This window comes from Orbicella franksi, chromosome 5 (genome assembly GCF_964199315.1).
Source record: "Orbicella franksi chromosome 5, jaOrbFran1.1, whole genome shotgun sequence".
Taxonomy (NCBI): domain Eukaryota; kingdom Metazoa; phylum Cnidaria; class Anthozoa; order Scleractinia; family Merulinidae; genus Orbicella; species Orbicella franksi.
The window spans coordinates 10,189,901-10,205,644 of record NC_138149.1 but is presented as its reverse complement, the minus strand read 5'-3'; the positions used below and the strand labels follow the sequence as shown (position 1 = coordinate 10,205,644).

The 15,744-nt window shown below is 38.8% G+C and overlaps 1 protein-coding gene across 2 annotated transcripts in view; it reads right to left on the bottom strand.

The window, feature by feature from the left end:
• Positions 1 to 52: 52 nt before the first annotated feature.
• Positions 53 to 15,744, bottom strand: part of LOC145487064 (uncharacterized) — a 22,026-nt gene continuing 6,334 nt past the window's right edge. For both annotated transcript variants that reach the window (XM_081465773.1, XM_081465774.1), the window contains 21 exons: positions 15,323 to 15,375; positions 15,031 to 15,091; positions 14,407 to 14,454; positions 13,272 to 13,418; positions 12,286 to 12,411; positions 11,436 to 11,595; positions 11,013 to 11,074; positions 10,761 to 10,871; positions 9,897 to 10,016; positions 9,249 to 9,356; positions 9,010 to 9,099; positions 8,258 to 8,344; positions 7,733 to 7,792; positions 7,209 to 7,337; positions 6,434 to 6,758; positions 5,715 to 5,791; positions 5,394 to 5,561; positions 4,550 to 4,726; positions 3,760 to 4,004; positions 2,563 to 2,729; positions 53 to 2,062 (listed from right to left, as the gene is read on the bottom strand). In XM_081465773.1, the coding sequence (XP_081321899.1) occupies positions 1,893 to 2,062; positions 2,563 to 2,729; positions 3,760 to 4,004; positions 4,550 to 4,726; positions 5,394 to 5,561; positions 5,715 to 5,791; positions 6,434 to 6,758; positions 7,209 to 7,337; positions 7,733 to 7,792; positions 8,258 to 8,344; positions 9,010 to 9,099; positions 9,249 to 9,356; positions 9,897 to 10,016; positions 10,761 to 10,871; positions 11,013 to 11,074; positions 11,436 to 11,595; positions 12,286 to 12,411; positions 13,272 to 13,418; positions 14,407 to 14,454; positions 15,031 to 15,091; positions 15,323 to 15,375 (2,691 nt within the window). In that variant the 3' untranslated portion in view covers positions 53 to 1,892. The remainder of the gene's footprint in view (positions 2,063 to 2,562; positions 2,730 to 3,759; positions 4,005 to 4,549; positions 4,727 to 5,393; positions 5,562 to 5,714; positions 5,792 to 6,433; positions 6,759 to 7,208; positions 7,338 to 7,732; positions 7,793 to 8,257; positions 8,345 to 9,009; positions 9,100 to 9,248; positions 9,357 to 9,896; positions 10,017 to 10,760; positions 10,872 to 11,012; positions 11,075 to 11,435; positions 11,596 to 12,285; positions 12,412 to 13,271; positions 13,419 to 14,406; positions 14,455 to 15,030; positions 15,092 to 15,322; positions 15,376 to 15,744) is intronic.

Genomic DNA, 15,744 nt, shown 5'->3' with positions numbered 1-15,744 from the left:
TAAATCCTAAGTTATTTTTCTAAAAAAAATAATAAACCAGTGTCACAGAAAGGAAGAAAAAAAATCAGAAAATGAACCACTTTATTTGGAACCAAGAGATTATCAAAGTAAGAAAATGAATCCCCTAGATTGGTTTCCTGCTGGGGTTTAATTCAAATTTTGCTAACCCTAACCCCGACCTTTGCATATGGAAGTACCACAGTACCCCCACCCCACCCCGCCCCCTCCAGGACGCTGTCGAGCAGAAGGTTCAGGAGAATAATAATTGATGTCCTTTCAAATTCTCATTATATAATAAGCTTAGTTGTAAATAGAGTTACTTCAGTTGAACGTGGTTTTTATATAGTTACATAATATGACGATTTACCTTTTTTGACAGTATTTCATAACATTCCCCCAATATGAATCTGTTATAGCTCTTTATTAAATTCATTACATATATATCTCTCTCTTTTTTTACCAAAATAATGCAGACTTTCATGAGCAATTGGCGAACTATAAACTTGAGCTAATTTTAACTAAAAAACTGCAATATCGGAACTTGTCGTTAAAGAGTGACTTTACAAAAGATGTAAGTTAAATGCTAATTCGTATCTACTTTTGACAATTATTTTACCAGTTTTGATAAAAACAATATTTCTCTGAAAATAATAAAATCGTTTCAATGCAATTTAGCCGCTAAAAACGTTGTCAGCAAAGAATGATCTGTATACTGCGAGATAAAAACAATCTTTACCCTAATTAAACTTAATAATATATAGTTTATGTATGATGTAATTTGTCTGAAAATAATAAAACCGTTTCAGCGCAATTTAGCTGCTGAAAACGTTGTTATTAGGATAGAGTGATCTGTATACTATGAGAAATTATATTTAGCTGCCCCCCGTCCCCACCCCACCCCCCAAAAAACAATATCGGAAAACCCCATCATGAAATTCACAGCAATAAAGTTTGGGATTTATCTGCAATACTTATGACAATAACAATAACAGCATCTTAAGATTACAAACTATTCAATGTGTTATTTTAACCTAGCCCAATGACAGTGTTCAACGTATATATGTCTTCTACTTTATAACAATAAACACGTAAACATACGATAAAGAGGTTCGAGCTTAGACTAAGACTTAAATCAAATTATTTCCACGAAAGGAAATACAGCGGCAAATTCTATAATCAAGCAACGCGACACCCAGGTTTTTTTAACAGAGGAAACTTACACCTGGCTCCCGCGTGAGATTCAAAGGCCATCTCTCTGACAAGGTATCAACTGATGCGTCAGTTTCAAGTGTCCCCAATTACATTACTTGCAAAAAATTTAGGACAATTTTAATTTCGGACAAAAAGTGTCCGAAAATAAAACCGTTGGAAATTTTTAAGCGTCCGAAATATTTACAGCACAGTATAAAACTTTAACGTAGCTCCAGAGCTCTTAGTTTCCTTCATGGAGCGAACTCTAGCCGAGACACTGATTGAGATATGAAACGTGTTATTATATCGTCGGTGTATCTGTAAAACCTTGAAGATGAGGAAAACTATCATTTTTACAAATGTTGTTTCAGTTTAATTCGTGTTTGTAGGCGTAAACTTACTTCAGCTAGCTTATAGCAAAGTGTCCGAAATTTCAGTCCGAAATTTATCCGACATGAGATAAAAGGTGCTCGAAAATTAAACGTCCGAAACGTATTGCAAGTAATATATTAGGCTCCTTGTAGGGACAGCCAGCCAGTAGAAGTTGACACAAAAATAAAGTTGTTGATTGATCGATCCTTCACACTTGGAAGTTAATTCACAAGTTGTCTAAATCCGTAATACAAACTAAAAATTTTCCCTGGATAGTAACTGCAATTCTGCATTGTGCACTCGATCAAGATCTTGCCGACGTTGACTTGTTATCTTGATTCGTTCTTTTTCTTCGTCTCGTTTATTACACTCGCCGCTTTCTGTGCCCGTCTTACCGAACTACACCGGACTAGAGGACTGTCGGCAGGATTAGGGGAGGGGAGGGACAGTCGTTTGCCTCCTGATATTCGCATCCGTAATTCCAGGTAATGCTCTTGATCTGAAAAAGAACAACGGTGATTTTTTTGTTGTTGTTGTTTATTTGTTTGTTTGTTTGGTTTTCTTTTAGAAAACTTCACGCTTGTGACGTTGTGACACAGACATCAATTTTCAGATTTCCCTAAAAAGTGATGTCTATGGCAAAAGACATCACTTTTCAGGAAAACGTCCCGGACCAAACAGGCACAAAATGTCAGATATAGTGGAGGTCTCTTGCCCCCATGAAGACAAATACATTTTCGACAAACTTTCCCCCTTTACGAAGGAAAAGCATCGTTGAGATCACAGTCACCCCAAATCTCTCTTCCAGTCTTCAAAGGTATTAAATCACCTGTCTTAAATTCTGTCAATATTGTCTGACTTTTCTTCAAAACGTCAATTACCCCTGACTCAAAATAAAATTCCCTGACTTTTCCCTGACTGTGAAGAATATTTTTTCCCCTAACCATTTCCTGACAACCCTCTGAGTTGCAGCCCGGAAATAACGCACATATCACATACCTTGGTCTTTATGTCGCGCCTTGTACAAGTTGAAAAGTTTAATCGTGAGAATCACGTTATCAGCCAATGGTAAGCCAGCCCTGATGAAGTGCACGTGCTGACTCGTTACCAGGGCGCTCAGTTTGTCCTCGGGATCCTCGTGGCGCAGCTTTATACAGGTGACAAAACTTTAAGGGAAAACAAACGAGTTAACAAAGACAGTTATCAAATCTACCGCAAGCTTAAGAACTTATCTATTACCTAGGAAACCCTCAAATAAGGGTTAATTTGCTTAGGTCATGCCTCAGCAAGTAAGATGAACCCACTACTAAGCAAGTAAGAAAAATTAACGACATCGAAGATAGAAATGATTACAGCGCAGCTATCTAACCGACGAATGAGGGAACTAGATCACAAAATCGCTGTGTAAAGCAAGGATAGGAAATGCATGAGTGCTGGGTTGGTAGGCACGTTGGCAGGAAGGTGCGAAAGCTATAACTTCTTTAAGACAATACAAGGGGTTGAATTGGGTGTATATGCCATTTTCCGAATCTCCTTAAGCCTCTTTCTCAAAGCGAGTATTCTTTTCTTATGAAAATGTGATTTCATTCACATGGAAGTCAAACTCATTTCCATATGAATGGTTGTACACCAGGCCTCGCCTTGATAGAGAGGCTTGGGTCAACTCGGAAATGGGCTATTACAAATCTTTATAGATTTGCATTCTGTAGTTTCGAATATTTGTCAGATGAAATCGACGAAACAGCATCCAGGATTCCCTCTGACAGAGGGATCGTGCTCGAAGCAGGGGGCTGTCTTTCTGTCTTTCTATCTGTCTGTTAGTCTGTATGTGTGTCTGTTAGTCTGTCTGTCTGTCTGTTTGTCTGTCTGCATGCCTAAAGTATGTGTAAGTCTGTCTGATTGCCTGTGCATCTGTCAGTCGGTCTATTTCTCTCTCGCGGTCAGTCTGTTTGTCTGTCGGTCTATCTGTCTATCGTTCTGTCTGTCTGAATGAATGAATGAATGATTTTAATCCTTTAATTGTAGTTTCTTAATTATTCCTCGCATTTGTATCTTTTTATGTAGTACACGACCCCACAAGCTTGTTAGCTTTGAAATTTTTTATCGAGTATAAATAAAGGTTGTAAGTATGTATGTCTGTCTGTTTGTCTGTAAGTGTAAGTTTGTTCACACAAAGCAAAGCCTTAATCCGCTTACTTTTCTTCTTGAGTCGCTTCACCACTCATGCTGACTTGTAGTCTACGTAAAAACTCTTGGCCCTTTAACTTTTTGAGAACATCCTTCGATACAAGTTCCCAGCCGTCCACCGACTGAATGCACGACAAACTGCTTTCCTCGCTTCCTGAAGAATCATGGTCTTCACAATTTGTCGGTACCAGTCTCCTGGACGCTAAACGTATTCCCGGACTGCCTGGAGGCGTAGCAGCTGGTGAGTCGGAGAGCTGAAACAAAAATCGGAAATTATATCAACTGTTTGCTTCACCTCTGAATACCTTCACATTGACCAAGAAATGCTCTTTAACATGACCGTTAGTCTATACCCTGTTTCGTACCAACTTTGACATTTTTCTTTTTTTTTTTCCATTGGCAAGAAGCCGTTTTACAGTAACCGTTGTATGCTGTTACCTGGCCTGTGAATGCAAGCTAGGCTGAAGGCGACCTTGCTTTGATACAAACCTCTCTGTTTTTCTCATTTTAATGTAACTCAGTTAGCATTAGAACAGCCCAATTTACACAACAAAAGAAGTGAGGTCTGTATCAAAACAAAGACACCTCCAGCCTCGATGATATTCAAAGGCCAGGTCACTGAACAGACAACTGTAATATGGTCTGCTGAGATGATCTCGAAAACTTCATTATTTTAATACGCATGACTGAAATTCTGTCACACAACTATTTCCCTCCAATGTAAGGTCGCCCTGCCAAACACGGAACGAGGCAAAACACAACAGAAGTGGACTAAAGTCATCAATAATGAACAAGGTACCTGCAGTTTTCGATGACTGGCATCCTTGGGAGGATTAAGAAGAAAATTCGTCAAACTACCCACAACGCCACGGAAAGACTTCATCTGAGGGTTCGAACTGCTCGAGGGCGTAGAATTACTCGTCGACGGACTATTTGATTGCGACTGCGTGATACAAGCTGACCAGGAGTCAGCGAACTGCAGAGAAACATGTACCACAATAAGACGCAAACGAAAAGGCGAACGACATCCGAGACGGAAAGATCGTAAGATATTTCGTAATTTCAGCGTTGAAAGTGATCTCGGGTAACGTTATACCTGTGGCGCGCCAGGAATTTTCGGACAAACCGAACGTTCCTAGCTTCATTGATAGACTGTCAAACTTAAAGGAACTACGTCAAGTTTGTCGTTCCTTAACCATCCTTGTTCCTTTATTTTTTTATTTTTTATTTTTTTTAATCTTAGTAGACTACTATTTCCAGGTTTCCTTCAAATTGAAGTTAATTTTGTTCTTGGCGAAAATAACTCAAACTGCCGAAACTGAGTTCCTTTAATCAAATAGGAATCTACCCTGCAGCTCTAGGTAAACAATTTCGGATTGTAGCGTTTGAATACTTGAATTTTTCAGCTACACTAGCTCCTTGGCCAACGAGTTCAATTTACGGGTAGTGATCCCTTCATATCATGAACCTGCCAATATGCTTCACATGAGTTCGAATCAATCTGCTCAAAATTCCTGGGGATTACATTTCAACTCTTTTGGAAATATGTTTTCCCTGAGGGACATTTCCAAAGTAACTCTTTCATCAAATCACTTCACCCCAGGGGTTCATCAAAAGGGTTCCTTGGGATTTCAATGCCGCACCTTGTAATAAGATTCCGCCAAGCCCCCTCTCACATGTCTGACAAATCCCAAGTAGTCACCAGTCTCCTTCAGCTCGGCGAGTCCATCGGCAATTTCACCCTGCAAGCTGGAGAGGTCACCAAGGAGATGGAGCGAGCCAAGAAGAGACGTGGACTGACGGCCGATTTCCTGCAATAATTAAGATAATTATGAACATAATTAATATATATATAATTAACATAGAGAAAGTGACATGAAGGCAGAAAACGCTGTACAGAAATGCCAGCAGCTTTCGATTTCATTTCCTCTTGAAAACGCCAAGATAATAGTTTACTGACTCACCTTCAAGTAATGCCTCCTGGCATCTCGACCGAGAGAAGCCAATGTTTTGTAACTGATACCGGTTCGTAAAAATTCTCCTAAAAGAAAACAAGGGATATACATAAATTCTATTCTTGATCGCAGGAAGGAAAAGCCCGACAGGACAGCTTCAGTTCCATAAGATAATTTCTTCAGATAACTCGACACCTTCGAAGACATTTTATCGCGGAGCACGAAGACACGAGAGAAATGCTAAATACAATGATAACATTAAATACTGGTGTTTAGCCAAAACAAGCTGGTTTACATTTAAGCCAATAAAGCAGTTTTCAATTGAGTATCGTAAATCCAAAACCAAATCACAAAAGACACGGAAAATTAATTGAACCATTAAGAGCCCGCCGGAGGAATTGTGTTTGAAAAAAAAAAATCGAGCAGGGAAATCACATTATCGTGAGGTCAACGTGTTCAAAAGGCTCCGTTTCCAAAATGTTTTCTGTCCACACGAAAACGAAAAGCCGGCGTTTTCAAATTCCCCCGGTTTGAAGAGCGTTTTCGAAAAGCTCCGTTTTCGTGACGGATTAGAGTGGACGGAAAAAAAAGCTGCGTTTTCAAATTCCTCCCAGTGTTGTGTGGACGGCGTCTAAAGCAAATACATGTGGCTGACGCGAAGCTTTGAATCGCTTGTTCTAAGATAAAGTAACTCCTATGGACAGCTTTAGAATTAAACTCCTATTTACCAAACTCGACACTGGCGTTCTCCATCAAAGGAGGAAACCCGGCAGGAATCTCCAGCGCAGTTTTTAAACTCTGTAGTTCTTCAGGGAGCGTATTGGCCGGGTTACATGTCACCACAACTTGAAACGACTCCACATGAAGTTTCTCAAAATAAAATCGCGTGTTAGTTAGGAAAGCGGGAAGATTTTCGTTGGAACTCTCATCTTCTGCGTTCGTTTCTTCGCCCCAAAACTGACACTTCTTCTTGATGCCAGCAAACTGCAGTAATTTTAGTATCAGTTTTTCTTGAAAGGATACTGTTGAGTTGCCTGGTTCAATGTGAAGTCTCTGTAAAATGGAACCACAGAGAAAACTACTTCAGATTTTGAGAAAATAAAGAAAACTTAGCCAAACCATCCGCTACCACTTATGTGACAATATACAAGTCACGAAGACATGATTGATCATCACAGTTATACACACAGCTTAAGCAGCTGTGAAATTAAAGCCTGAAAAAAACACTCAGGCGTGAACTGGATTCGAACCCACGACCTCTGCGATCCGGTGCAGTGCTCTACCAACTGAGCTATCAAGCCATCTGAGAGCTGGTCACGTTGTGAGTTTGTAATATATCATATATTTGAGCAGCGGATCGTGTCTTCATATCTTTCTCCGCAGTTCAAATATATAATCTTTCATATATTCAAAAATATTAATCAAAACTTGGCTAGTATTTTCAGTAACGAAATCATAGAAATGCATCTACAGAAATGCATGCATAAGTTTCTTAAAACATACCTTCACAGCTATTCTCTCCTCGTCCTTGGCTACATCTTGCATGAGTGAAAATCTCAATAATGACAAGGAACTAATGCCGCCTGATCGCTGTTGCTGAAGTGCAATAATTTTATCTGTGCAGTCCTCGACCTGTGGATAGTTGTTATGCATGTATTAATCAAAACATTAGTTCCAGTAGTTTCACCCTATCAAGATAACTTTTTTTATATACTCAGTATATACAAGAACGCGACCTTAAAGTGGCTAGATGAGTCTGAAATTTCAGTCTGTTCTACCTTTTCTGCTACTACCCTGTGAACACACTGCGGCTGGAAGGGTCTGACAGCGGCTGGAAGGGCCCAAAAGGAACTGGTTAAGAAAGAAGTGGTCGAGAGGGCGGGGAGTTGGTTCCCGCTTTCTCTTCGCCCCATCCTCCACTAGAGAGCATGTCCAAAGGCTAGAATGCTACCGCTGTACGTATTGAGGCTAAGCAGGAGAAGAAGGAGTGGGGCAAAGGGTGCAAGTGTTATAGTTTTAGAGCTTACCTCCAGATCTTTGACGCTCAGTTCTAGTGTTATATGATGTTGATCTCTGTTAAATTCGGCCTGCGAATTAAATGAAAAAACCATGAATGCACTGTAACAGCGTACATTGTAAATTTCGCCATTCAACCAAGAAATCCGATTTGAATTTATGGAAATCTCCAGTCGTAAATGGAACATCATTTTTCCCGAATTTCCGCAAAAGAAGGCAACCTCTCGAGATATACCGACATTTTCAGTCTAAAATGTCATACCAGGAATCAATTTCCGTTCCATTTGCGGCTGATCTGCAACAATTCATAACATCTATTTTCATTCGTTCCTGTCAATATAATCTTCATCTCTATAGTCCTTAAGGGCTACGGGTATTGTTTGTGTTATTTATCTATCACTTCGTTTCGTCAATTATAAAGAGCCTTTTAAATGGAGTAGATGCCTCTTCATTCGATACTCCTCCCGGAATTTCCCGTACAAGATGTCGGGTGAACCACAGAAGCCAACCAATAAAATCAAGTGAGTTTACTGTACCTTGATATCTTCAAAGCTGACGTTCAGCAGTTCTTCGTATACATCCATTTCTAAAGATAGCCTCATCCCTTTGCAATTTATGAAAATCTAAAAAACAAAACAGCAGCAACGAAAATGTTCGCCGAAAACGAAAATGGAGGGGAAAAGGTATGGATTATGTTGCCTCTAGCTACATGTGTTGGTTTATGGACAAAGAAACGTTCAAATCGCACTTGTGAAACAAGAAAAACAACCAAAAATTCACACATGGCAAATAGAACAATTTCGATATATTAAAATTCAGCCTAACACAATAGGCCTCAGCACGAGACTCTGGGAAATAAACCCCACAAACTCTGCAGTTATTCCCCGGAGCCCCATACTGTTTTAGGCTGAAATGCTACGTAAGCAATTGACCGATCAGATGCTAAACCCACAAACAACCTGCCTCAAGCGCGGGAAAACATGACAAGACCCCAAGTTTGGGAAAACATGACAACAGCGCAGAGCGCGGAGAAAAATGACACCAGCGCCAAGCGCAGGAAAACATGACACCGGCGCCATGCGCGGAAAAACCATAACGCTGGTGCTCAAGTGCGGGAGAACAAGTGCTTAGTGAATGCAAGAAAAACATCGCGTTTCCATTGATTAACCTACAGACCAGGCTGCAGATCGAGTGAAACTTCGTAAAACTTGCCCCTTATTCCGGCAGCACTGAAACAAAAAGAAGACAATTACATCTGCATTTACTCGTTTTCATCACTTGTCAATACCTGCTTAGGTGTGGACTGTTCTTTCGCCTTTTTCTTCAACAATCTCAACAACTTTTTCAATTGTCTCAAATCCAATAAGCTGGTATATTCCTATAAAAGATACAGAAAATGAAGACAAAAATTCAAGAAGTTTAAAAGTCATAATTGATAATGAGACAAGGCTACCAAAAATCAAACTGTGTCTTGTTTTCATACAATGAAACTAGTTGTGTTAAACCGCAACACAGTTGAGAACTTACCTCGCGGAGCTCCTGAAATACTGGAATGCATTCAGGTCTGAGCAACAGAGAAAAGTTGTGATCGGAAGTTACTCTTGTCACTGTGGACTGGCCAGACGATTTGCTTCCCTGCAAAAAGAAAAAAAAAGAAAGAAAAAAAAAAAGAGGATACACCTTTGTAACAAGCGGAAGACCGTAAAAAAAAAATGTCCAATGTTGAACGTTAAGAGTGGTCGAAGCACTTAGCTACACCTAGCTAGTTCACAGACATACCACTTAATCTGAAAGAAAGAAATATATTATTTCAAATAAACATTGTGTCGTGTTGTAAGTAGAGTAAGGCAATGCAAGTAATTATGTGTTTAGCAATTAAAAAAAAAAACTCTACAGTAGATTTCAAGACCGCAACCCTAACCACTCGGCCACGCTGCCTCCTGTGAGGCATTAGCACAAAACTCTCCGATGAGAGTTCTGAGAACTTGGCGTTACATTGCCAGCAACGATTATGCTCTAGATGATGATTTATTCTCAATAGCTCAGCGCTAAATATTTGTTTATGTCACTAACTAAATTTATATAACTTATGTGGTTGCAATAAATTAAGTCCAACTTAAGTGTGTAACAACCTCGTTCTGGGAACGAGGTTGAGTGTCTAACTGATTCACTTACAGTAACAGTGCACTCCCAGGGCACAGATATCAACTCGTTTCCTATGATACCACAGGGATATGTTGTCTGTTGACTGTTCGGAACAAATGCTTGAATGCCCACTGAAGCTGTGTACTGAGTCTTAAAGAAAATAAAACGACACATGTAAATATCATTCTTTTGTTATCGAACGCAGCACTTAGAGATAAAAATGGGGTATAGGCAATCCTAGGCTGGTGAAACAGAGCAAAGAGAACTGTATGTACACTGGAATCCTCAAGAACAAAGGGAAAAGAGATTCATGCATAAGCACAGTGGTGAGTATAATAGAAGCAGAAAACAAAGAGGGGCGCAGTGAAACAGGAAAAAAGTTTTCAAAATGGATCTCTGTTTGATGGACTTTGTTTGGCCCATTTTGGGACTTAAATAATAATAATAATAGGTATTTTATTATTATTACTTTTCTTCATCTTCACGATGCAGTCACTTTTATATGTAGATCATGATATTTTGACTGCTCACTGCTGAAGTCTCCACTAGGCAATGAGGTTGAATAGCTACATTCATGTTACGTTTGCACATGAGCCAAGTGGCCTATCAGGCTAGAGCTTATCCCAGTTTCTGCAGCATGAAGCAACTAGGATTATTTCTACTTTACCCCTGGATGAGATGCTAATCCATCGCAGGGTTACCTCCAGCACTACGTTTGCTGGTACCCATTTGTACACCTGGTTGGAGAATGGCACTGTCAGAGTGAAATGCCTTGCCCAAGAACACACACAATGTCCCCCGCCAGGACTCAAACTCGGACTACTCATTCTGGAGACGAGAGCACTAACCATGAGGCCACCACGTACCTCCCAGTATAACTATTAAAGAACTTACTTTTTTGTTTCTCTGATGAAGAGAAAGACTGAATGACATGATGATGCTAACAGCTTCCCTTCCATCTTGAAAACATACTGAAGCCTTAAAATCATCAGACTTGACATTCAACTAAACAGGAACAAAATCAAGAATATAAGAAAATAAATTACAATGGTATATGCTGGCAAATTAATTATGACAAGATACATTCCTACATGCTTGAACAAATTAGCTTTTAACCTGAACATGAACTTCACAATGAAGGCTTACCTCTAGTGACTTGTCAGTTGTCCCATTATCTTCTTTACTGACATAAGTTTTAGCTTGTAAAACTAAATAAAACAAGACAGACAAAACTTAAAGAAAATTCAACCTTTGGGGTAGTTGAACTTCATATTTGACCTATTGACTGTTTTAAAAAAAAGGCCATATTTCTGGCTTTTTCCCCAAGATATTGCAGCTGAAAGGCAGAGAAACTAACCCTCCTTTTTTCACTTTGAGACCAATGAAGCTTGGTTTTCTGTTTTAGCATGCACAAAATGCAGTCTGTACAATTCATGTGATCACAGATGGCCCAACAAAAATGCAGCAAAAGATATAATACTGGAAACATCTCATATATTTAATTTACAAGGGTGAGTTATCTAACAGGAGTTATCTTTTACATGTAGTTACACTGTACCTGCACCATACCTTTGCTTAACTGAGCCAACAAGTGATTTTGATAAACTACAGAAGAATTCACTTTGCTTGGGCTAACAAAGATCTGCAATCCGTGATAGTTTGTTGTAATCTGAGCAGGACCTTTTGTGTACCAAGTGCCTAGAAAATCCATGAGTGACATTTTAAGGATCTGGAAGGTATAAATAAGAGGAAAATGTCAAGAGGAGCTTCTTCATTGATGAAAAATGTTTTAGCACAAGCTACTCATCTACTACATGTAGGATGAAAACTGGCCTAATCAGTATCAGCAGCACCAAAAATAGCAATGGCACCATGGAACTTGTCGCAGCATCAGACTAGCAACCAACATACATGTACACACACATGTACACTTTCAGACCTGAATTTATCTTTAGGCTTTATTTTCACAGCTGAGCACTTTTAAGTTGTGTTCTTAACTATTGATCATCCAAAAGACATGTCTTTAAATTTGTGTTCTCAGTATAGCCCCTAAATTCAGGCAGATTTCCTGGCCTAAACAGTTTCGCATTGTGTTAGGTAGCACAAAGCAGCAACCTGAATTCTGTGAAATATCCTGGGTAGTTCAAAAGGTAGGCTCGATATCCGCCACTCTTGAGTCCGTGTGCCTCATTTCCTCAAGCAGCGGCTGGTAATCGAGCCTATTCAAAAGGTGGATAACACTATCCACCAGATAAATCACCATCCAGTGGATAGTGTGTCTGTTTTGTTAACACTTACATGTATCAACTGGAAAGCAATTTATCCAGTGGATAGCGTTATCCAGACTTTGAACAATCGGTACCTTAGTTGGATTCTACAGCCCACTCTATTAATTATTCTAAAAAGAGTCAATATGTACCTTTTCTCTCTTGGCCTGTATAAGTCCAGGATCATAACTCCCACAGCAGAAGGTCACTTCTCTGTACTTTACACACAGTGATGTAGCTTCGCCTGATAGAATCAACAGTCCATCGATAATAGCAGCCTGATGAAAGACACCAATGTAATTCAAAATTAACAAGCAAATTTTATACCAAAATTAGCATTTTCCAAAGTCTACAATCAAATAGTTCATTTCCAACAGACTGAGGTAGTTTATTTCTGGCTCTAATGTCTTCTCCTGCGGTACAGTGTATCTACGCTGTACATGACATGTAGCCTTATGTTAAACTGGTAGTTATTTTTTTTTTGTTTTTGTAAAATATGTGTGGTTTGGTTGGACCAGTTTAATTTTGTTTTTCCTTTGTCTCCTTTTTATTACCATTGTTACAAGGGATTAATCCACTTATCAAACTGGCTTAAAACATTTCAGGTACCAAAACACAAATTTGCATCATAAGAGCTTACAAGGCACAAACAGACCCTACAATCTTGTAGCTGAAAGGGTCATTATTTTGAGTGGAGGGAAGAACTTGATTTATTCAACTTGTATAAAAAAGGTTAAGTCTGCATACAAGCCAAGTGGCCCATCAGGCCGGAGCTTATCCCGGTCTCTGTAGCATGAAGCAACTAGGAGTATTTCTACTCCCCCTTGGATAGGATGCTAATCCATTTGCAGGGTTACCCCCAGCATTGAATTTGCCAGTACCCATCAAAACACCTGGGTGGAGAGAAGTACTATCAGAGTGATTCAAAGTGTCTTGCCCAAGAACACAACACAATGACCCCGGCCATGACTTGAACCTGGACCGCTGGATTCGGAGTCAAGCGCACTAACTATGAGGCCACCAACATCACTGGGCTAGGTAAACTATCAATTTATCCCCGCAGGGGTATATACTCCTTCCCTCTCCCATGTTCTTTCCCTCTCTTCTATCCATAATAAATGAATTACGGTACGTGTACCTCAAATAGCGCAACATATGCACCTCCTCTATGAACTCGAAGCCTGCTTCCAATTTCCACATCTGTGGCATGTAGCAAAGTAAAGGAAGACGGAATAGTCTCACTTGAATTTCGCAGATCACTACTGACCAGATCACTGGGAGAATGCTGCCAATCAAGAACAAAGAGTGATCTTTAGCTGACTACATTGCACCGTGTGTTACAAAAAAGGACTTTCAAAGGCCAGATTGGACTGTAAATTAAGGCTGTTTATTCACAATTCAATATTAGAAAACAGTCCTTTGAAAATACGCGTGCTGATTGGTTAAAAATCGTGTTTCTATAACTCGGTAGAAACACAGAACTAGCACGAGCTGTTGACGCAATCATGATGGCACAAGCAAACAGAATTTAAATCTTGATAATCAAAGTTAACAAGTTGTTTTCCTTTTTTTCATCACGGTGTTTTCTACAAGAAATAGAAAACATGTTCTCCGTGTTTCTATTGAGTTATAGAAGCACTCGTGAAAGTTTGGGAGAACTCAAAAAAGCTGTGGAAACACTTGCCTGCTGCTCGTGTTCCCACAGCATTTCTCCTTCTCCCAAACTTCCACTCGTGTTTCTATAACTCAACAGAAACACAGTACATGTTTTCTATTTCTTAAATAGATATCTGTTAATTGGACAGGCTATAATCTTGGTCATTTTAGTACTTACCCCCTACCCCCTCCCATCCCACCAACCCCTATTTCAATGATAAAAAAATGACTGATCTGACATTTTTGTCTTGGCAGGAGTTCATCACTGATTTGTGAATGGGGGGTACAATGGCCAATTTCCTTTCTTTAATGTTCCTGGAAATTGAATTATCCAGTAGTATTTTTAAATTTTCCTCCCAAACATTGGAAAAACAAGAAAACATTGCCATTATGTGGATAACCTCTGACCCACTGCACATTAGTGAATGCTGGCATGCAATAGTTCGGCCAATCAGATCTGCATTTACTGTAGTATAGTAGAATTTTACTATGTGGTAGTAAATATAATATTAAAGTACTTTAATTGAAAATATTATCTTGAATTTTAGCAAAAGTGCATTATAATACACATACTTTCTAAAAAAAGTTTTCATTTGAAAAACCAAATATGAACCCACCATTTTCCAATGAAGAGTAAAAGAAGTGAAGATGTCTGTTGTTGAATCCTATGAAATGTATGAAACAACTATCAATAAACATATTACTAAGTATCTTATAGACTGCATGTGCTCTCCCATCCAGGGTATGAGTCAATGCGAACTCTTCTATCACTTTACTGACAGAGGCCAAACCCTTGAAAAACAGATCTGACTGATATTGGAAACTGTTGGCCGTGTGTGTATTGTCAGTTATACATTCGCCCAGATATATAGACAACTCTGTACATGGACTGTGAAGTCCTACATGTATTGACCACTTGATACCTCAGGAACTAGACCACAAGTAAATTTTACAAAGTGCTGCAGCAGTGAATAAGCATAATCATGCAGCATGTCCTGTCATCTCAGGACTTGTAAGGAGTGGAATTTTTCCGTGATTAAGGGAAAATTCTAGAAGTTTCATTGATGTCCCAATTAAATGACATAATACATGTGGCTAGAATGTAGAATTATACCAGAGAAATATTATTTACTTCATAACAAAAGCTGCTGCATCATGTGTAGCTTGATCTGATTCATTAGTATTGACAAACAAAACAAATTTATGACAAAAATTACAGTATGTTTAATCACTAGACAAACCTCTGAATCAGTCAACACCTCTCTGTGCAAATCTTTTATTTGGAAGAGTATTGTGATATCCCTAGAAGAAATTTTAAGCAAATAACAGTTCTTCTTTAAACTTTTTCATATTCATAACCATATACATTGTACATGTACCGGTAAATAGAGGGTATTGCATGGCCACAGCAAGATAGAAAATTTCTCTTACTAAGACTTCGAGTCTGGGATAGTGTTTTTATCATTTTGCTACCACTTGATACAGGTATACCTCTAAATGTTATGTAATATTTCATACAGGACATCACCTTACCTAATTTTTTCAAAGTTCCACTCAATTTTCTTGTATCTTACTTCTTCAATAGTCTGAGGAGAAAATAGCCGCAAACTTGTAAATTATATATATATAAAATAATGAACACATGTACCATTTGATTCCCCATGAAATGAAAGTCTCAACAATTAATACAAAAATAAATCAATTTTTAATAAATTAATATAAGATTATCTTCGCAGATATGCTCTGACAAGGCTAACATAATTTTAATCAATCAGGCTTTAGTGAATGTGTGAAAAGCCCTTAATTTGAAGTGCAGAGAGAGATGTAATTTTAAATATGAATGATCATCGCAGTTATGTAAATGTACAACTCCATGTGCACAACTTAATTAAGCAGTACTTAGTTAAATAACAGGCATTATTTTCACAACTCCTAATAAGTTGTGCAGTAATAAC